The following is a 20,616-nucleotide window of genomic DNA, read 5'->3' on the forward strand; positions in this document are numbered from 1 at the left end:
CTCCGATCCAATCATGTACAGGAAGCTTTAGTTTGTGTTTTGGCGGAACTCTGTGCAGGGTGTGGCGGTAAGGTTGAAAGGAAGAGCTAAGCTTGATTAACACAAAGAGGAGCCTTAGATTTGAGGTTTGAGAAGTTGCTTACAAGGAGCTACTTGCGGAACAAGACCCGGGGGGGGAAGTTTCTTAAGTCAGTCCAATGAAGAGGTGTGGGCGGTTAGAAGGAAGAAAATTAAAGCGAACGATGGGAGAAAGTCAAGGAAGTTTTTTGAAGAAGATGAAGAGAAGCAGAAGCAAGAAGCAGAAGAACGGAGCGAGCAGACCACACAAAACCACTCCGCGTTGCTGCACGGGATGGATGGGCTTTGGCCTGCTCCACGCGCGGTGAGTGTCGGGCGAATCTTGGATCTTGAAGCTGGAGTTTCCCCAAGCTCCCCAAGCTTCCCCGATTAGTTACAGAAAAAGAAAAAAGGTCGTCCTATCCCCAAGGTCGTCGCCAATCCGCATGCTTATTTCCAAGTTCCTGGAAGCCAGCACACGATTCGACCTTGGAATGGATATGGTGTCCCCATGAATATCTGCAAAGGTAACCGGGGGAAGAGGCGCTTTTGCTTGTTTTCCCTCTCTAACAGTATGTAACTCTCAAAGCCTGGAATTTGGAACTCTGCCCAGGGAAGCGCTTGAGGCTGCTTAAAGGCTGTGGCTGGCATCCGATCACGTGCTCACACTGGAGCTTGGTTGTTTTAGGATTAGCGCAGCGCTTAGGGTAACAACCCTTCAAGTCCGCAAGACTATCAAATCAATTCAACTAAAAATTCAAAATTCACAAAATTCAAAATTCAAAAAGAAATTTCACTCAAATAGACGCGCAAATCAAACGACGAGAACAACGCGCTGTTGGCCCCACTTCTCTTTGGCTGAGCTTGGCGGGATTTATGTTGATATCCGGGGACATCTCGTCAAAGGCCGAAAAAATCAGCATAACCCACAATCCCAACCTTTGAGCAGAATCCGATAATAACTTGCCTTCCGCCCCGGGGAGGGCGCACAGACCACCCACCCGGGCACTGGTCGCGTGCGCTATTGCTCCCATTAACTACACACTTGGGGGGTTTCGAGATTCTATGGTCGGGTAAGGGAAGCTCATATGGAATCCTTTGCTATATATATCTCGCAATATATCTGTTATCTGCCTTGGGAGGGCCTCCCGGGCGGGAAATGGCCTTTCCTGTTGCGGAAACCGGCCGTCTCCTTTTGCGCTTGCGGTCCGCGGCGCCGACCGCAGCTAAACCGCACCGTCTGTATAAACCCGCACCTCTTCATCCTCCTCGCCCTCATTCAACCACGCTCACCCACGCTCACCCACCTGGGTCGTCAACGTGCGTCCCGGCCCTGGAATCTTCCCTTGTTCTCCTCCTCACCCGGTGCTCTCCACATTCGTCTTCTGTAGAATTTCCCACCCTTCCTCTCCAGGTCCTATGCTACGCTCTTTACATTCCTTTGTCTTTGGCTCTCTTTACGATCCCTCTGTCATCGGCCATTCAATCTCAATATCTGACCACGCACTAGTGCAGGGCGCGTTTGTCACTTCCGCCGTGGAGGTCCTGTTGTGCTCTCTCTCTGTTGCCTTGACATGCATTCTCTGATGGCTCCGGCCCGGTCTTGCGCCCCTGCCCAGCGGGGGTTTCATCCCTTCTCCAGCGGCAAGGGCATGGTGGCGTTTCACGGTGAAGGAAAGAAATTTCTCTGCATATCCAACCCTCGCGGCAGGGCCGATGGGGTGACTTCTTGGTCACGCTACGGTTGCCTCCTGGCCAGTAGTAAGATGCCAAATCAACGACAATGAAGGCCTCCACCGGAGATTGGGATCCAGCCCTGATATCCTGGCGCTAGAATCAAGCGAAGAGACGGGGATGGTGTGAAATTGCGATGTGATGTCGGAGTCACCCAACTTTACGCTGCATGTCTCAGCTAGATGAATCGAGGGATTTGTTCTACTGTTGGAGATTCCTGCTTGTGCGACGGGAAGTGTGTTTGAGTGCCAGGGAACACGTGACAAGCAGGTCAAGAACACCGTCGGTTGATGCCATGGTCTAGATAATAAGAAGTGAGAGAGGCTGTGATTCACCTGCACTCGCTGTGAAATATGGCAGCTGGTATCACAAGATAACAGGCGACACACAATTTCCCTTTTTAATTTACTGGGATCTGGTCAGCTTTTGGCATGCAGGATATGAGGCTCATTCAACGTGGTGGGGGAGTAGAAAGATTGTGAGCAGTAGTCTGATTTGATGTAAATTTTTGCCCACTTCATGATGATATCTACATTGCTGTGTAGCTCTGCCCTCTGTGTCAAAATCTCTGTCCTTGGTCCATCTTCAAATCCCTGCAGATGACTGTCCTGCCCCCGTCTTTCAGCTCGCCACCAGCTCAACCATTGATGTTGTGGGTGGGATATTTGTATTGTGCCAACGGACGGTTTCAGCTGGGACCGTGTTAGCTGGGATGCAAAGCAGGGCTATCTATCTCACTTCGCTGGCATTGCATCAAGGCCCTCTAGGAGTTACATTTGAACACGAAGTTCAATGAATGAATGATTCTTAATTTAACTGTCCGTGCCAACATTCCTGCACCGCTGGCAGTTCCTATCTAGGATAAGTCAGCTGTGAGGCCTCGGTGAGGTATCAGTTCCAAAGGTTGGAAAGGTATTTCAGCGTGTTTCTTCCCCACCCTGAAGGTCCGGAAAACTGGATCTTCCTTCCATTCCAAAACGACTCGAGCCTCCTACAACCCTTCCAAATCCACTGCTTTGTTACTCCATTTCCCTATTCCGTTCAGCCAACTAAATCGCCGCCCTCATGACATTCCTTCATTTTAATCCAAACGCCACGGCACCAGGCACAAAATTTCAGCGGACGCCCGTTTCCAGTGCCCAGCAACCTGCGATCGGAAAGTGAACTGATAAGAATGAGAAGCCGGCCAACAAGGAGCCACATAAGATACTTGAAAGTCAAGTAACCAGCTCGAACATGGAGGCAATAGACATCCAGTATCAGAACCAATATTTGCATATCAATGCAGGCGGCAATGATTGGGATTCGCTGCGTAGTCTCTTCTATGTCAATGATTCTGACCCATCAGATACATTGATGTCCATAGCTACAAATAAATGATCCCACAACTATGAAGTTGATGAGGAGAGCAACACCGGTTCTACCCCACAGTGCAGTGGCTCCTCCATTGACAGCGACAGCGACAGCGTTGTGATGGATACCAACTCTGAGCAAAAATATGCGGGGGCTGGTTTATAAACGAGGTGATGTGGTGTCTAAGCCCCGAGTCCAGAGTGCTGGAGGCAGCAAAGGTACATCCATTTCTCAGAAGTAGAGGTCCGTCTCTTGATTCATTCATGGTACGAGTTTCGATCCGCTAACCTAGGCCCTAGGCCCTACTTCAGATGGCCCCATTGTGGTAGATGGTTCGACGGAGATAGGCCACGAGCCCACAAGCGAGTCTGCAGGTGGACAGATTTCTCCGCCAATGCTGCCTGCCCGCGAGACGCCCACCGATCAAGGTGACGGGCTAGACGGGATGGCGGATTATGGTGGAGTCTCATTGACTCCTGGAGAAATTCCAGGTCAGCTTCCCACCAGCTTCAATTACCGTTCCGTGTTCTCCCGCTGATCTTCTACATGCAGAAACCCCTCCCCCCCTTACCATGGACGAAGTGGGCATTTCCACTCTCGCACCTCGTATGACTTTCCAGGAAATCAATCTCTTCTCAGTCAAAGATGCTATATTAAAAGACAAAACAAAAGAGCAATTCACACTATCAATACACAAAATCTTTACTAGTTTACAGCATCTGAGTTATGTTGTGCATCTTGAAGTGTTTCAATCATGTTCTGTGATAGATTGAAATTTGGTTTCTTCCACCGTCCGCCGTCTGGAAAGACAAGGCGCCGTAATTGGTTGACGCAGGGGATCAAGGATTGATAGTAGGGTGTGAAATAGTCTTCAGCAAGTCTGAGAAAGTCACCCTCATCACTTATCACTCCTTTCCTTGTGCGAGCCAGCTCTCCAGTATTCATATAATTCCATTTGTCAAACTCTTCAACAATGCTCCCCTTGCCACAGCCATCATAGTGAATACATATCCAGAACAGGACCCAGAAGAATGACTCCAGATCATGCATGAAACAATGCTTTTCACCATACAAGACACTGATGGCCATGAACGCCCTGGTGCCAGTCTTGCCCTGTACACCAGAAGACCCATCCCGTTGTACCTTGATTGCCAGGTCAAGGTTGATCAGAAAGGCAGGCCATGAAGGATTGTCCTTGTCCTCATTCACCATCAAGTTGCAGGGGGAAATGTCACATTGGATGAGGCCAGCCTCATCATGGAGTGACATGTATCCTTCAATACAGCCAGCTAGTCCAGTGAGAAGTGTGGCCTTTGAGCTACTCTCATAGATTGGTTTCCCATAATCCTGGATAATGACGCGGCGGTGAACTTGATTGAATGAGGTAGAGTGACCAGCAGATTTGGATGGAGAACTTGACTGGGTACATTTACTTGGGGGAGGAGGAAATGCTGTGTCCATGCAGTCAGAGGATCACTTCTGGCCAGCAGTGCTGCCCTGGCTCTTTTGTCCTCTTTGAGACCTACTACACCGCACTGTCACCTTAAAGCCACCCTTCTCATCTTGTGAAATTGGAATACTGAGGCCCTTTCAGATAGCTAAGACATCATCATCCTTGTCATCAATGTGAACAGTCTCATGGTGATAATACCTTGCAACACTCTTGACCCCCTTCACCATTGTCTCTCACAGCAAATCTCCTTCCTCAGTGTGTTCTGAATACTGCCAGGAGTCCTTAACAATCAGCAGTGTCCATGATTTGTCTGTCTCACAATATGCCTTCCAGCAGGTTGTGGCTCACCCAGCAACACAGTGTGCTCATCCAACAATCCTGTCAATGATCAGCCATTCCTTTGTGCCATTCTTCTCAATCTCAATATAACATTCAGTCCCGGTTGTGACGATGGTGGGATCAAACCCAAGTTGCTTCTGGCTCATCAAGAGAAATCCAAGAATAACAGACACAAATTGAAGGCCGTCCTGATTGATGTTAAATTCCTCTGACGTGATCTCGCCCAGGTGGTCAAAGTTCCATAGTCACAGGAATGGCCCACAGAGAGTGAACCCAAGCACAAAACAATGAGTGTCCTGCACAGCAAGGACCTCTCAGGCATACCTGCCAAGATCAAACCATGCACCAGATTTCCTGTCATATTTCAGGTCATTCTTCAGCTCCCCTGGCACAAGGACCTGTGACCAGTGGCATCTGGAGTCCTCTGTGGCCGTCATATCATTGACAAAGCTGATATCAAGCTTTCTCTCTGTGACAGACCCTTGTAGTGGCTGGCTTGGCTGTGCGAGAGGTCTGCGGTCGATCTTCCAGGACGGCTCTTTTGCTTTGACTACACATATGAGCTCAGTGATGATGTTAGCCAGCCATTTCAGAACATCTCTTTCTGCTGCAAGTTCAGGCCAGCCCTTCCAGCCCTCCTCTTCACAGTACAGCGGGCTGTCTCCCTTCTCGCACTCCGCCAACACTGCTTGTGAAACTGCAGTGAGTTGTAGAATGTCTCCAAAGTACGTGTCAAAGAATCCAGGAATGTCGACGTGTATCTCTCCAAGCTCCTCCTTCAGCACTTTGTCAACGTGCCTTCGATATTCTGTAGAATTGACGAAACTGCTAGTGTTGCGTAACCAGGGCGTCTGTTGGATCGATGATGTAGGATGAGGAGGGGGAGGGGGGGTGCTTCGCGAGGCAGTGTCAATAAGACCAAGGACGGCGTTCCAGACATGGACGTCCAGGTCTTTTTGGATGACGAGCTGCGCCAACGCTCGGCAGTGGTTGTAGGTGAGGTGGCCTTGTTGGAGGCGCTTGAATAAACTGGCGAGATCGGAAACAAGGTTTTCATCGCCGGCTCGTGAGGCGGATCTCTCTCCCATCAAGGTGGTAAGGAGTTTCGATATCGCCTGTTGGCAAATTTCGTCCCGAGGGTCAGTGATGTCATTATAATTTTGTTCTGCCTCTTGAAGTAGATCTTGTAATCGGTATAGTGAGTCGTTTAGAGGATGTTTTGCGATGATATCACAATCGTGGTCCGAAAGCTCAGCCAATGGGAAGCAAACCCGGAACAGAAATGTAGAATTGTTAGGAGAAGATAGCTCGCTGGGAACCATATATGATGATTGCACAACGCGAATGCGGGAACGGATAGAGCCACCACCTGAACATGACCCAAGAGCGAATGTAGAAAGACCCAAAAGCGGCGATCGAGGACTTCCAGATTTGGTTTAGTGTTGATTAGCGTGGGTGTGAATCCGCGGTGCCAGGGGGGCGGCTGAAAACAGCTCGAAGACCTGCCACTTTCGGCCGTCCAAGGCCCTCAAAGTTCGATTCTATCTGCAATGTTATCCTGAGGAGGTGGTGAGAATATTAAGGGGTCAACCGGGGTTTAAGAGCAAAGGCAGATACAGAACAAACAGGTTGTGTATTATCTATTTGCTGCCATAGCAGGAAACTCCAATACAATCTAACTGAAATCCGATTCATACTTTAAAAAGTAATTAGGGGAAGAAAGAAAGGAAATCACGTCTTTCGCATCCAAGAACTGACAACGGAAATATGTCGAGTGGGTAAAATAAGAGGAATGAACAAAACAAGGGAACCTCAATGCTCATCATCAATATGGCAATACATGTAGCCTGGAAAGAGAGTGTGTGTGTGTCCAAAGTAAACCAAATCCTCTAAATACGTGATGATCTTTCTACGGTGCCAATCCAAGAACCTGGAACAAAATAGGGGTGAACTCGAGTGATAACCATCCAATTCCTAGAAGCAGCTATCAGTAACAGAATCTCCATCATCAACGTCACCGTCAGAAAATGAACTTGTACCTACCAGAATAAACAATCAATTTCGTCACAACCTCAACATCATATCTAACCCGCGGTGGCGTGATCTTCGAAAACATCTCCTCCTCATCCTCATCCTCCTCCTCAGCCCCTGTCCCAAACCGCTGCTGATACTCAGCCGCATTATCCCTTGGCTCATTCGCATTCGCATTCTCCAAATTCCTATTTTCAACCCCCGCATACCCAGGCGACGGTGTCCCACCAGTCCCCATCATATGTTCATACTCATCAAGCCTGCGCGGACTCCTCCTCACCGGAGAGCCATCACGATTCACCGTCGTCGGAAACAGTGAGAGCCGTCGCCCGCTGACGCTGCGCGCCTTGTCAGAAGAGATACTTTCTTGTCGCCGTTTCTCGCGGTATGCGAGGGCTTCGTAGGCGTCGGCTTCGGATTGCGGGCCGATGGAGATCGCGCGACGGCGCGGGTGGCGGATGGATGTGAGGATTGAGGGGATCTCGGAGACGTCGGGGATTACGTCGTCGTCTTTGAGATGGTCGGGGACGTGTTCATATTGGCTGTGGGGTGTTTTTTTTTTTTTTTTTTTGGGTTTGATTAGCTGTGGTTGCTTGTTTTGGTGGTTGGACTAGTGGGTATATGTCGAAGTTGAAAGGTAGGTAGTAGGGAATAGACATACGATGCAAGGGTGAAGAATCTTCTGGGAAGATTGAGGCCCAGCCGTTCTACAACTCGGAATATAGGTGGCAGAACCCGATGAAGGGACGGTTTCATTATCTCCCTCCACAAGAAAACCATCAAAATCCCTAAAATAATCCGCAAAATGGTCTTTATCCAACCAACTTTTGCCAGTTCATAAGGTATAGTCCCCGGGTAAGAGCTAGGCATAGGATAACTGGTCTGGGCAAAATGCCAGTTCCCAAACTCCGCTCCCATCATCACTCCAGCAAAGGCGACGCTATCGTCGAAGCACGGACACGAATCTGCAGGCTCCGGGTGGATCCGAATCAAGGCAAGGATAACTACAACCACGGCAAAGACGATTTTTATCGAACCGGAAAACAGCTCTTCGTCATACAAAGGACCATACACAATTCGTATGTATCCCAAAAGCGCACCAAGGAAGCCTCCCATGATAATGTCAAAGAATCCATGCATGCCACAGTACAGTCTCCCTATAACAATGGATGCCGCAAATATGTATAGGATAGTCTGGAAGATGATATTCTTCAGAGGACTGATGCTGGAGTCCGGAGAATGTAAAACGTAAAGAAGGTAAACGACGACGGAGACGGCATTAGTGGTATGCGTGGAGGGGAAGCCGTATTCAAGCGCCGCTGAGCCTGACATGGTTATGCGAGTGAGAGGGGGAGACAATGGTCGGGGAAGACAAAGCAGATCCTTGAGAAAGCCGCTGAAAAATACGCCTGAGGCCAATAGTTGGACTATTCTATTGTATTACATTCATATCAGCTTTCATCATATGTCTCTTTTCGTTTCTTTTCCATAACATCAATGACTCTTTACGCCGGATGTGGCAGGGAGTTATGGGGGGCCAGGTGACTAACCCTCGACCGACTTCTGTATAGCCGCACCAGAACAAAACCGGCAGCATGATCATGTAGAAGGTATGTGTTCCGAGGTTGGCGGTGATTGCAAACCACGAGTCGAGAGAAGGGGTGCGAATTCTCTCCTGGAACCAGGCGAGATAAGGCGTCTCCCACCGTACGAGGGGCAGGGTGGCTGTCCGCAGCATGTATCGCCATTTTGGGAGCTTCTCACGATCTATTTACAAAGTCAACACTTTTTTGCCAGCCAATGGACCTGAATATAATAAATGATAAAAAAACACAAAATGATCCTAGTATGGGAGATGCAGTCGTACAATGATTTAGACTCCGTAATCCCGCATCGGGTTGATCTTTTTCGTTGGTCATGGTGTGAAACTGAGATGACGATTGCCGGGAGAAAAAAGTGACAAGGAAGCCATAGGGCTTAGCACATCAAGGGAGTCGTTCAATGCATCAAGGTTTCAGGACGGTTAGTTAGGAGTTGGATATCCAGACAGGACTGGGAGCGGTGGATGCGCAGGTCACAAGAATTATATATCGAATTGGATTCTATAGAGCGAAAAGGGTGGCTTGTTGTACTATCTCCCCAAGTCGAAGCTGGGCCGCCGTATTCAGAAAATGACACCGTCGATCAATTGGGCTCTGCCAAGAAAGACGCCTTCAGCGAGTCAGTGAGTTAGTTCGTTAGTTAGTTAGTTCACTAGTTCACTAGGTAACTAAAGTTCAAGGACTGCTTAGTCATGTCGCGGCCTGAGGCGGCCCGTTCCTGGAAAGGTTTGTTCCACGTCTGCCGCGGTTACAAAATGACGGAGGGGGAATACGGAGTAGACCGGTGGGCGGGGTGGGTAGTAGTGGAACCCGTAACAACTCAGCGGGCGGGCCGTGGATTGGGAAGACAGCCAGACATCCATGGATGGATGGAATACAGCATATACACAGCGGGAAATGGGTAATCGACTATTTAACGGTGTGTAGGAAGGGAGAGTGGATTTATATTGATTTTCCGTGATACAGACGGAGTGGCTTAACTTCTCCTGGTCCAAAGGGCTGGCTCGGGTTGGCCAGACGGGAGTCTCCAAACTTGGTCGTTCGGCATATTTTGGCGGGTTGCCATGGCAGCCAGGGCGGATGTAAACATTGGCCCTGGCTGAGACAACTTCCAACCCAATCGCATATCTTTGGCACAACCAAACATCATCATCAGCATCAATCATCATAGATGCTTCGATCTTAAGTAATATTAGACTCAGCTCTAGTTTCTTCCCTGCCCGGCTTTATCTCGTTTCTCTCTTCGTCTGACTCCGTTCGCTCTCCTCTCCTCCTCTCTCTCCTCTTCCTTCTCTTCCTCTTCTTCCTCCTCTTCTTCCTCCTGATCCAGAACACTCTGCCCCCTGCCTCCTTCAATTCCGCACCCACCCAAATCAATATATATATATAACCAATCTTTTCAGAACCCGCAAAGGCTGTGAACCCAACCATGGCAACCCGCGGATATGAAGAGACGTTCGTCGGCCGCACTCGTCGCCATTCCTCCGTCCTCGACGAAAAGGCCGTCCCCGCTCCTCTCACCCCTCGCCGAAAACATGCCAGAAGCCAGAGCACTCGAGTGAGCAATGGCACCGTCAGCACAAACATGAGTATGGCCTCGAGTCGAATGTCCCAGGCTACAAATATCACTCAGCCCCCCTCGTACTCGAAAAAGTTTGTTGTTGTTGGCGATGGAGGGTGCGGAAAGACATGTTTGTTAATTAGCTATTCTCAGGGCTATTTTCCGGAGGTATGTTTTTGTTATCATTTGACATATTGATGCTGCAACTTATACGGTTCTTCTTATAACATGCTGTCTTTAGAAATACGTTCCGACTGTTTTTGAAAACTACATTACTCAAACCATACATGCGCCTTCAGGGAAGACTGTTGAGCTTGCTCTTTGGGATACAGCCGGACAGGAAGAATATGACAGACTTCGTCCACTCTCATACCCGGAAACAGACCTCCTATTCGTATGTTTTGCAATTGACTGTCCTGTATCTCTCGAAAACGTAATGGACAAGGTAAGAACATCCGACAGCCAACTAAAGATACGTAAAATAAAAATTAAAATCCTAACTTGATCACACGTTAGTGGTACCCCGAAGTCCTTCACTTCTGCCCCACAACTCCCCTAATCCTCGTAGGCCTCAAATCCGACCTTCGCAACAAACGCACCTGCATCGACCTCCTCAAAACCCAAGGCCTAACACCCGTTACCCCGGAACAGGGCCAGGCCGTCGCCAAGCGAATGGGCGCCACGTACGTCGAGTGCAGCAGCAAGGAGATGCGCGGTGTTGACGAGGTTTTCGAACTCGCCGTGAACACCGCTGTGAGCATCGAAGAAGATTGGAATAGCCGCGGTGTCGGGCCAAATGGTGGGACTGGGATTGGAGGAGGAAGCCGCAAGAGAGCTAAGAAGCGGACATGCAAGCTGCTGTGAAGCAAAAGAGAAAGATGCGGGAATCATAAAATTGTGATTTCCGTTGTTCCATGCACTTGATTTTAATGATTCCAATTTTCCATCTTTACAATGGTTCATTTGAAGATGACAACCATACGCTCACGACAATGCTAACACCCTCCTCCCCAAACTACAATTCCGACACACACTCATGAGAACGACGAATACGAAGCTTCCGGTTCACCGTTTTAACGCCTTTACATGTATGATGGCACTACACCTATGTCTCGGTATAAATCTTTGTTTCCTCCCGTTTTTGCGTGATTTATTTTTCCGCGTTTTCGAAAATACCTTCACCTCTCTCTTACTTTACTGTTGGGAGTACTGCAGTTGCAATGTCATTGTTTGCCTTGGATTTGATTAGCCTACCTATTACTACATACCTCCATTCTCATGGACGTTTCCTTTTTTTCCTTTCTTTACCTTTCTGTTTGCGACGCATGATATTCCACTATTTGTTTGTTTTTTATTTCTTTTTTCCTTGCTTTTTGTATTGGCCAATGTCCTATTTTATTGTTTCATTTTTATTGATTCTCCATTCTCGCTTTTTACCATAGTATGTTTTTAACTTGAATTTTTTTGAGCCTTTTAACTGTGTATTTTGTTGTTCTCCTCCATTTTGGTTTTTGCCCTCTTTGTGTGTGTTTGTTAGTGCGTCAACCATTTCAAGAGTTCTGGTTCATGAAGTTGCTAGGCGATGAGCCCCACCATTATTTGCCTCCCCACGCCATGAGCATCTGGAAGGAAATGATGAAAGGAAGGAAATGCAAGGGAGGAGATGAGATAAGAGAGATACGATATGAGAGATATGTGCAGCAATGCAAGATGCACAGCACATTATGTACATGACAAAATTTCATATTGGAAATTGTATTGCTTTACTTTCCTCCCTTTTTTTTCCTTTACTTTTTGGTCTTTATAAACTTAATGAGTTCAACCTTGGATTTCCCCCCTGTTTTATGCTATTTTACTGTATTGCACATACTTCTCTGGCATGGAATGAATGCTATTTCGGTACAGCGTGTGTCCGAAACATGTATGAACGGGATTTGAGAGTCAAGAGAAGTGATAGCAGGGGGAAGTGGCACATAGTCAACAAAGAAAAGGAATAATAATTCGATCTGTCTATCAAACTCCGGTCATAGTTCATCAGTCATTGTCACTGCTAAATATCATCCCGCCCCATCCGCCGGGTGCGGATTTCATGTCCTATTGCCATCCTCCTCATCCCCATGACACCTTTCACCACATTCATCTCCGTGCTCGTCATTATGGTTGTTGTCATGTTTCCCGTCGCCGTCGCCGCCACCGTCATGTAGCGCATTTTCACTTTCATGTTCATTCTCATTCTCATTGCTGCTCCCCATCACCGTCTCGAATTGGGACCATAGCGCCTCTACGGAGGAGAATTCGTTGCCGACCTGTTTGTTGCAATATACATATGTGATAAAGGGGGTTTTGTTTAGAAAGTCGGTTGAAAGAAAGGGAACGGGTACTGTGTTGCGCGGGGAATCAACTTACCGTTATGACGCTTTCTAGATTTCGGTTTAAACTGTTGATGTTTTGGAGGACCTGTTCGAGGCTCTTGGGAGTGAGATATTTGTTAGCTTTGAATGTCGATAGGGAGAGTGTTTGTATCCATGAACTTTTCAAATGATGGAGTTGTGGGGCAAAGAAGACAAAAAGTCATCTTCAGAAATCACTCGGGGGTTCTCTGCTTCTTCTCTGCGCAAATGTATCTCGAGGAGAGGGGTGTCGTCATATCAAGAAGTTCCATGGAAATAGAACGGACACCGCCGCATATGGGAGAAGACAAGCGATAAATTGCAAATACGCGAAGAGGGAATGGGAGAAGGGAAAGTTTCAAATAGAGATAATTTCAGTGGGATTTGAAATATTCAGAAGTCAGAAAGAAATTGAACAGAAGAAAAAGGGGGGTCGAAATCAACCCAGCATTGATGTTTGTATGTACTGTACTTTATGCATCATCGTCAATGATCTTAGGAAGGCTTAAACGCGTTATCCATGATATGCCACGACGCGCCGACACGCACATGTGGTAGAGGAAACCTGAAGCAGTAACAGAGAAGGTGTGTAAGGTATATAGAAGATCTAGCTGATTGAAAACGGTTGAATGTGGAAAAAAGGTTTAGAGGTCCTCACCAGCGCAATCTCCCTCACCAGTTCCTCCCGCTGCTGCTCGAAGTACGTGGGCGAGTTGGTGGAAGACTGTGGCTGGGACGGTTGACCTGCGGTAGACGATGACATCTTGCTACCCTTCCAGGTGCAGGGATAATCCTATTTGCTATTTTGGACCGCCTTTGCTGGTGGTGAGGAGGTTAAGATGTACAGAGGTAGACGAATTGAAGGGCCATGGAAGGGTTTGTCTAATTTATTTAATCTTGAAGTTTCATAAGAATTAGGGAGCCGGGAGATGTTTTTGAAGTCTTGAGAGTTTTTGCAAACCTTGGACGAATTTTAACGCCGTGCTGCTATCTACAACCAAGTAAATAATTTTAACGGGGAATCTAGATATAAATTGGCTCCTACAAAGAGAATGAAAAAATATATGTATCTAACTTCTGATATGATCCATTATTGTTATATATCTTTAAAGTTATTTGATCTATGTCAATATCCATACATGAGGGATAACCCTCTGGGTTGGAAATTATATATATATTTTCCCCCTAATAATTTGTGCGGATCTGAGGACGGAGGGTCCGGCCATAGCCTATTTTTATGCGCAATATCCAGTGGTCCTTCAACACCATGATCCCAAGGTATCCATGGAATTGAATATAAATAAAAAGAAAAGAGAAAGAACAACCCCAATGTTTATGCATCTATATCCCAAGATAATCCTTAATCCGATTGAACCATGAACGACCAGCGCCAAAAGGGTAAATATACACTCCACAATCCCCATTAACGCACTTCAGATTACATCGCCCATAGACTTCGCAATAACACTGTTGCGGATCAGGACAATGTCGCGCAGGCTTCCCAAATAGGACTACGCGAATCATATAACTTATCAGCAGGGAGTATCACAAAAAGAACAGGAAGGAGGGAAATCATACTATGCCACATATACTCCATCAGCCTCCCACTAATATGATCACTCAGCGCCGTATCAAGCAGCCACTGCCGCAACAGCACATATCTCTCCCTGGAGTTCTGCCGTATTGTGCCTGCCGTAACCCCGAACTGCGCGCAACATCCCACCGCAATCTGATTTGGCAGCGTAGAGTTTGGGAAAAGAGTTGCGAAATTTTGCAGGAAGCCGGCGATTGTCGCGGACTCGCTGTTTTCACCTGCAGGGGACGTGGTCAGGTCTAGACCCGTCGTGCAACCAGGGTACGGGTGACAACGCATATTTACATAGCCTTCCCGTACCAGGTGAGGGATACTGAAGCGCTGGAGCATTCGTTTGCCATCTTGGAGGGGTTGATGTTTTTGTTAGATTATTCCTTTTTCCACCATTTAGATATGAACGTACCGTATTTCTCGTCATCGTTGTGCCATTGGTCCTGGTCCGCGTGGAGGAAAAGAATAGCCGCGTCGTCGCGGTAATCGTCATAGTGATCAATTATGTGACTACGGGGGAAGATAAGTAAATTAATATGTTTAAATAAATTGAATGAGATTTAATTTTTAAAAGTCGTTCGGGTAGGCTGATTTGCTACTGACGTCAAATAGACCATTGCCTCTCTCCCTTTGTTCTTCGGGATGCGCAGCTTGGATGACTCATCATTCGCGATATAGATATGCGTGTCCCAGTGGGGAAACGACTTCCGCAACCATTTTGTATTTGAAGCGCGCAGGCCAGCAACCACCACGGCTACCTGCTGATCATGACCATCGGATGATAACCCTGGTTTGGGTTGTTCATATATGTAGTCATGATTTGGGAGCAAATAGAGAACAAGCACAGCAAAGAGAAGGGTGATGGCGAGGGGGATGATTCTCCGGCGAAGATAGACGGTAGACACCATGGGGATAGGTATCATTGACCTCCCGGTGCATTGTTTGGAGGGGGAAGAGGTACGGCTTTTGGAGATGCTATCCTGTTGCCATCCGCGAGCCTATTAAGAATGACACTGGATTGGATCCATGGATAAAGGAAGAGGTGGAATGATGCGGAATAATAAAATAAGGGGGAGTGGAGATGTTTGTTCTCAGCCAAGACCATCCGTCACATGTCAAGACCCTCCTCAACCTCTTTGCTGCTTGGGAATTGAGCAATCCCTGATATATCTATAGAAAATAAGTCCAAAACCAAATATAGAAAAGATAGTAGAATAAACTGAATGGTCTATCTTAAAGCAAATCATCAGTCTCTTTCCTCAATGTGGGTCGCTGTAAACATATTGCAACCATAGTTAACTTGTGTGAAATAACTAGTTTATCAGGAAGCATAATAGATAACTAATCCTGTCCTGAGGCACACGATATTTCCACCCCGCCAAATGACATAAACCACAACAATCCCGACCAAACCTTTAAACCAGAATAACCCAGAGATTCCGCCAAATTTGATTAGATGTATTCTCTTGTTCTTTCTGCAGAGCTGTCAGGGCAAGTAATATTTTCAACTACTCGTTTCTTTCCCTGTGACGGGGCCTAGTTGTTCGCAGACTTCTTGACATCTTCCACTCTATACCCCACCATCCCTATTCCAAATCCAATATTGGTTGATTTTTGAGACCAACTTCCCGAACCCAGAACCAATTTTCATACTGTTTATCTATAGAAGATGTTTATATGCTACGAATAGGCACAATGCGAAGTTGGATTACTAACTCAAAATTTAAGAAAAAACAGTGTCACTGATCTCCGTCCTACGGACACGGAAGAGAATCCATACTTTTACTCGTTTAAGGTGCAATGCACGTTGTGTCGGGAGATTCATCCTAACTGGGTGAGCTTTAATCGATTTGTAAGTATCTTGATAGCTTGTTCTCTTTTCGCATATTTTTTCATCTGGGCGTGTAGCTCTCGGGGTTTCGTATTGTTTCGACCGTTGTATGCGTCAATCTGCTTCAGATGGCTGATTTATGTTTTGACTACAGGAGCAACATGAGATCCCTGGAAGCCGGGGTGAGGCAAATTTTGTGTGGAAATGCAGATTATGTACGGTGAGTTGCGAAGTTGGCTACCCCATCTCGATGCCCCCGCATTGTTACTGCTAAGGGATGACGGCATCTTTCTACACAATAGCCAGACATTCTTCATGTTACTTGGGATGAAGTCGGGATTTTCCTTTCTTCTAGAAAGTCACATTCCCAGCCACGGAAGTAAAATTGGCAAATATTTTATACTGATATCATGATCGAATAAAAGAGGACACATTCTGCTTCAATCGCAGCTGCGCCAGCCTCATACGAACAATCGAAAAACAAAGGGCAAAAGGTCATTGAGTTCGATTGCCGAGGGCTCGAATTTACGGAATTTAAGGCTGATGTGAGTTACACTTGTTGATATCATTTCTCTTTGCAAGTCGAATTCTTTATCCAAAATTCGTGCCTTATTTGGCGTGGTCCGCAGCGGTTAACCGCGTCTGCTATGGATAGGGAGACTGGGAAGCGAAGGGGATTGAATCATCAACGAATTTTTCAGGCATCGATCTCACCGACGGGGAGTGGTATGATTATGACGAGAAGATGGGCGAGGAGGTTAGTATCAAGGAAGTGAGTTGGGAAATTCGCAGGGCTTGAGGGTTTAGTCGAGAGAAAAGGTGAAAGGGTATCGCGGTTTTGCACAGTATAATTTAGCCTCTCTAAAGGTGACAATGGGTAAGAAGATACTATATGACTTGAATTGATATACGCTGTAAAGCTGAATGCAATGTTATTCCCTATATTTACATGATTTGACATGGCTTAAATAGACAAGTGTGGATGAGGAAATCTTGTTGAACCCTGTGGAAATAAGTTGGGTGATTGGTTGATCTTCCACACCGCCCAAATTGGCAAAATTAACCCCAAAATTAACCGCAGATTTCATGGCAAACAACCAACGGTCAACATCAACGGTCACCATCCATATCATCGCACCGATAGTATATTCCGCCTCCGCCGTCCGCCGCGCGACTCTGTCCCCCATCCATATTTTTGATATTTCGCCAGATGATATAACACATAATAATATCACAATGAATGTGCGTCCAGAGCACCAAGCAAACCTCACAGCAATCCCTCACCCATCTCCCCACTGCTTCCTGTCACGGCAATGCTAACACATATTGCGTACGCATGTACAGTTCATACCTATGAACCCGCGGCCATTTCTGCAATCTCTGTAGGCATCTTAGAGTCCTTGCTTTTCCCATTCCTGAAACAGCCCAACCCAACCAAACCAACTTTCCGCCCTCCCAAGTTCCCTCTCCCTCACCTCTGTGCCATTCTTCGTATCGTACCCAGTTTCTAACCAATTTTCCTTTTATCTCTCACCTCCATACAGAATCAGTGAGGATATCGTCGTGCGCCTAAAATGGGGACATACAGAGTACAAGGGCCAACTTATCAGTGTCGATTCGTATATGAATATCCAGCTGTCGAATACGGAGGAATTTATCGATGGGAAGAGCACGGGGAGTTTGGGACAAGTTCTGATACGGTTAGTCTATCTATTTTCTTTCATTGCTTGGTATCGTATTGTTTTTAGTTGGATTTGGATTTGTTTATTTGTTGTGGTGCTCTGGGGCTGCAACTTTTCCCCACGGTTTCATTCTTTCTTTTCTGCTCTTCTTTTTAAAGCGATGTGTTTTTAATTGGATATTGTGCACTAACTCTCGACCGTCTTATCGTCGTTTAGGTGTAATAATGTCCTTTGGATATCGGCTGCGAAAGATGTGAAGATGAATGATGTACAGATGGCCGATTAAAGACAAAGTGTACAATTATCTACAAAAGGAAATATGTATACGAAAAAAACGCAATATCTTCAACCAATCAGGGAAAACTTCAGGCGACGAGGCGTTATATTTATTATTGGGGGCTATGCAATTTCGGACAAATACCTAGGCACACAAACTTTATTTAATTATAAAGAGGAGCAGGAATAGAATATTCAAACGTCTTCACTGAAAACGCTTGGGTTCACGTCTACCTTGCCCTTCATGCTTTGATTGAAACGGACGGGATTTACGGCTTTTAAAAGGAAGAGCCAACCAACTCATGACTTGCATTTTGTTCTTGCGTTGGGCATCTGGGGTTTTTATAACCCATGTTGAGTTAGACTTGGGGATGACGGTTCTGTGTTATAGCATTACAGTGCTGCTAATGCTTCCACGAAACAGGGACATGGAAGGGCAGGCAAGGAAGGAAACATCTTTGCGGGGACCGGGATATAGAGGGATTATAGCATATTCTAAGGTGAAAAGTAACATCACTCCCCCACCCCCCCTCCTCCTTCTCCCATCTAGAGTTCTGTCCAACTTACAGCCGCGACTTTAACCTGGATGTTATTTGAGACAGGAGATCTCTCAGTTCTTCCCTTTAAATAACTAGCAAAAATGTGCTTCTTCAGCTTCAACACGAACGTTGTCTACTGATTGACTGCCCGCCTTGCCAATGTGTTTAGTCCCCAAAAGCTTTACGATCCGGGAATAAATGTTTATTGAATTTGGTTGTTAGCTGCTAAATATTTTGCTGCTGAGGCTATAGATGGCGTTTACAATATTCACACATTCTGTATGCAAGTGCGGAGTTGCAAGTCGCAGCTTTTTTTTTTTTTAAAGAAGCCCTGAGTATATGCCTGATTTATGCCTGGTTGATGGGAACCAGGCGGGATATTCATAGATGGGTGATTCGATTAGATATTCTTATTTCCAAGATCGTAGATGGCATATTTAGCCTTCTGTGTGTAAACTCCCTCCGAGCTTTCATACTTGAAAGAAGATGGCGTGTTAACATATTGCGCAAAATTAAATGACAGAATGAAGGAAACAATAAGCCAACATGCACAGCAATGCTTTGGGCTGGTTTTCAAGCTCCGAGGTAGACTGGAGCGGGGGGCGGAATATGATTCGCCTTTGATGGAGGTTGCTACGAAACTACAGTCTTTCGCGGCGCAGTAGTTATATAATGAATAGGCAGCTTAATAATGCAACGGATGAACAAAAAGTGTAAACGAACCTATCGCATTGTATGTACTGTACCAAAAGAGTTTTGGTCCTAGGAAAGCAGTGAAAAATCAGGGCACATTGTATCAGTATCGAAAAAATGTCTGATAGGTGCTGCGCGTGACGACTGCTTCTGGGATCATTGCTCCAAGTCCAGAGAAGTGGCAATGAAAGTGGGAGATTTTTTTTTTTTTTTTGAAGTCTGGCGGTGAGGATACCATATTCCTTCACATGAGCGAAGCCGGTGTTCGGCATATTCTATCCGCATATTCGTATGTTATGTTCGTTGTCTCTTGCGTCTTAACTCTGGGCTAGGTCGAGGTCTGTCTATTGTTCGTCCGCGCCCAGGTTTATAGTGATCTAATCTTCCAAGGTTGGTTGAGGTGCGGTCTTTTTTTTTCTTCCCGCTCCCGCAACCACGAGCTCAACACCCATGGTCATGGAATAGATTAAACAAGGGATTGTTGAATGTATTCCTAAAGTACCATCGATAATTTTTTTTGTCTTTTTTCCGATGCGCGTCTTAACCTTGTTAATACCTGTTTTATTATATGCGAGGCGCATGATCAAGTCAGTCGCCAACTGGCGCAACTTGGCTTGTTATTTGTTATCGATATAAAACCTTGATGCTGCCACAAAGAACGGACTTGGAATAGGTGCACTTGACGAACACTAAACTTCTGAACTACCTGAAAAGCGAAAACTAAAGCTGAGGTTCCCAAGTGAGGGGTTCCATGGATTGAGTCACGTCTCCGCTTCCAGCTAAACCCATCCCATCAGATCTATCACCTATGGATCGACTCCGCATCAGGATAATCTTCGAAGGTTTGCGCTGCCGCTTTCCGACAGGGATTTGTTTATCCACCAAGGGTTCTATTTCTGTTGACCTGTCGAGGCCCCTGGGTGATATGAAAGGATACGTGCAAATTTTCAGGTTACTAAACATAGGCAGGATGGATTTTGTGGATTGGTGCGTTGATCCTCTCTAATCTGTGTGCTCAGAGCTCACACAGGATGAAATAACAACGAATTTGGAATTGAAATGAAGCCTCGGCGCGTTGACATCATCCTCATTCTCATATGTTCTCGTCTTCGTCTCGACCTATCCGAAGCACGAGACGTAGAATAGAGCATCCACATCTTGACAGACTATCTCTACTGCCTGCAGGTTACAGACAAACTACCAATAGAGCTCGTCCACTCACTTCACGATGGCAACAGTATGTTTTGGATCAGGGGATTGATAAGGCTGTTGATTCGCTGGTGGGGATCCTCCCGAGTCAAGGATTTCAATTCAGTTCATGATCTTAGGATTCCGAGCGATTCAAACTAATCAAACCATGAGCAGATCTTGTGGGTGGGCAGGGATTGGTACTATTTAGGTTCCATTTTCTTTTCTTTTCTTCTCCTTTCTTTTCTTTTTCCTTTTCCTTTTTTTTTTTTTTTTTGACTCGGCTTGTGGTCCGTGGCGCAT

General features: G+C 46.3%; 9 protein-coding genes across 9 annotated transcripts; 4 read left to right on the top strand and 5 right to left on the bottom strand.

Annotated features, from left to right (window-relative positions):
- Positions 1–1,216: 1,216 nt before the first annotated feature.
- On the top strand, positions 1,217–1,644 carry PAAG_03884 (hypothetical protein; the record flags this gene model as incomplete). Its single annotated transcript, XM_015845092.1, has 2 exons — positions 1,217–1,377; positions 1,449–1,644. 2 exons carry the CDS (start codon positions 1,217–1,219, stop codon positions 1,642–1,644), a joined length of 357 nt encoding a protein of 118 aa, XP_015702181.1.
- Positions 1,645–3,289: 1,645 nt separating this feature from the next.
- PAAG_11765 (hypothetical protein) lies at positions 3,290–3,682 on the top strand (the record flags this gene model as incomplete). Its single annotated transcript, XM_015847353.1, has 2 exons — positions 3,290–3,362; positions 3,444–3,682. The coding sequence occupies 2 exons, from the start codon at positions 3,290–3,292 to the stop codon at positions 3,680–3,682; spliced, it is 312 nt and encodes a 103-aa protein (XP_015703044.1).
- A 167-nt stretch (positions 3,683–3,849) lies between these two features.
- On the bottom strand, positions 3,850–4,605 carry PAAG_11766 (hypothetical protein; the record flags this gene model as incomplete). The annotated part of the gene is made up of 1 exon (XM_015847354.1): positions 3,850–4,605. One exon carries the CDS (start codon positions 4,603–4,605, stop codon positions 3,850–3,852), a length of 756 nt encoding a protein of 251 aa, XP_015703045.1.
- A 645-nt stretch (positions 4,606–5,250) lies between these two features.
- Positions 5,251–6,258, bottom strand: PAAG_11767 (hypothetical protein; the record flags this gene model as incomplete). Its single annotated transcript, XM_002794246.2, has 1 exon — positions 5,251–6,258. The coding sequence occupies one exon, from the start codon at positions 6,256–6,258 to the stop codon at positions 5,251–5,253; it is 1,008 nt and encodes a 335-aa protein (XP_002794292.2).
- Positions 6,259–6,845: 587 nt separating this feature from the next.
- PAAG_03886 (sphingosine-1-phosphate phosphohydrolase) lies at positions 6,846–8,886 on the bottom strand (the record flags this gene model as incomplete). The annotated part of the gene is made up of 5 exons (XM_015845093.1): positions 6,846–6,910; positions 6,980–7,509; positions 7,629–8,399; positions 8,518–8,734; positions 8,835–8,886. 5 exons carry the CDS (start codon positions 8,884–8,886, stop codon positions 6,846–6,848), a joined length of 1,635 nt encoding a protein of 544 aa, XP_015702182.1.
- Positions 8,887–9,997: 1,111 nt separating this feature from the next.
- On the top strand, positions 9,998–10,993 carry PAAG_03887 (GTP-binding protein RHO4; the record flags this gene model as incomplete). Its single annotated transcript, XM_002794248.1, has 3 exons — positions 9,998–10,297; positions 10,371–10,574; positions 10,646–10,993. The coding sequence occupies 3 exons, from the start codon at positions 9,998–10,000 to the stop codon at positions 10,991–10,993; spliced, it is 852 nt and encodes a 283-aa protein (XP_002794294.1).
- A 1,223-nt stretch (positions 10,994–12,216) lies between these two features.
- On the bottom strand, positions 12,217–13,282 carry PAAG_03888 (hypothetical protein; the record flags this gene model as incomplete). The annotated part of the gene is made up of 3 exons (XM_002794249.2): positions 12,217–12,435; positions 12,536–12,598; positions 13,178–13,282. 3 exons carry the CDS (start codon positions 13,280–13,282, stop codon positions 12,217–12,219), a joined length of 387 nt encoding a protein of 128 aa, XP_002794295.2.
- Positions 13,283–13,860: 578 nt separating this feature from the next.
- On the bottom strand, positions 13,861–15,012 carry PAAG_03889 (hypothetical protein; the record flags this gene model as incomplete). The annotated part of the gene is made up of 4 exons (XM_002794250.2): positions 13,861–14,030; positions 14,098–14,454; positions 14,517–14,614; positions 14,708–15,012. 4 exons carry the CDS (start codon positions 15,010–15,012, stop codon positions 13,861–13,863), a joined length of 930 nt encoding a protein of 309 aa, XP_002794296.1.
- A 787-nt stretch (positions 15,013–15,799) lies between these two features.
- Positions 15,800–17,903, top strand: PAAG_03890 (DUF866 domain-containing protein; the record flags this gene model as incomplete). Its single annotated transcript, XM_015845094.1, has 8 exons — positions 15,800–15,806; positions 15,874–15,956; positions 16,090–16,155; positions 16,361–16,480; positions 16,591–16,707; positions 17,280–17,317; positions 17,480–17,635; positions 17,834–17,903. 8 exons carry the CDS (start codon positions 15,800–15,802, stop codon positions 17,901–17,903), a joined length of 657 nt encoding a protein of 218 aa, XP_015702183.1.
- Between the last annotated feature and the right edge of the window lie 2,713 nt (positions 17,904–20,616).

This window comes from Paracoccidioides lutzii (assembly GCF_000150705.2).
Source record: "Paracoccidioides lutzii Pb01 unplaced genomic scaffold supercont2.9, whole genome shotgun sequence".
Taxonomy (NCBI): Eukaryota; Fungi; Ascomycota; class Eurotiomycetes; order Onygenales; family Ajellomycetaceae; genus Paracoccidioides; species Paracoccidioides lutzii.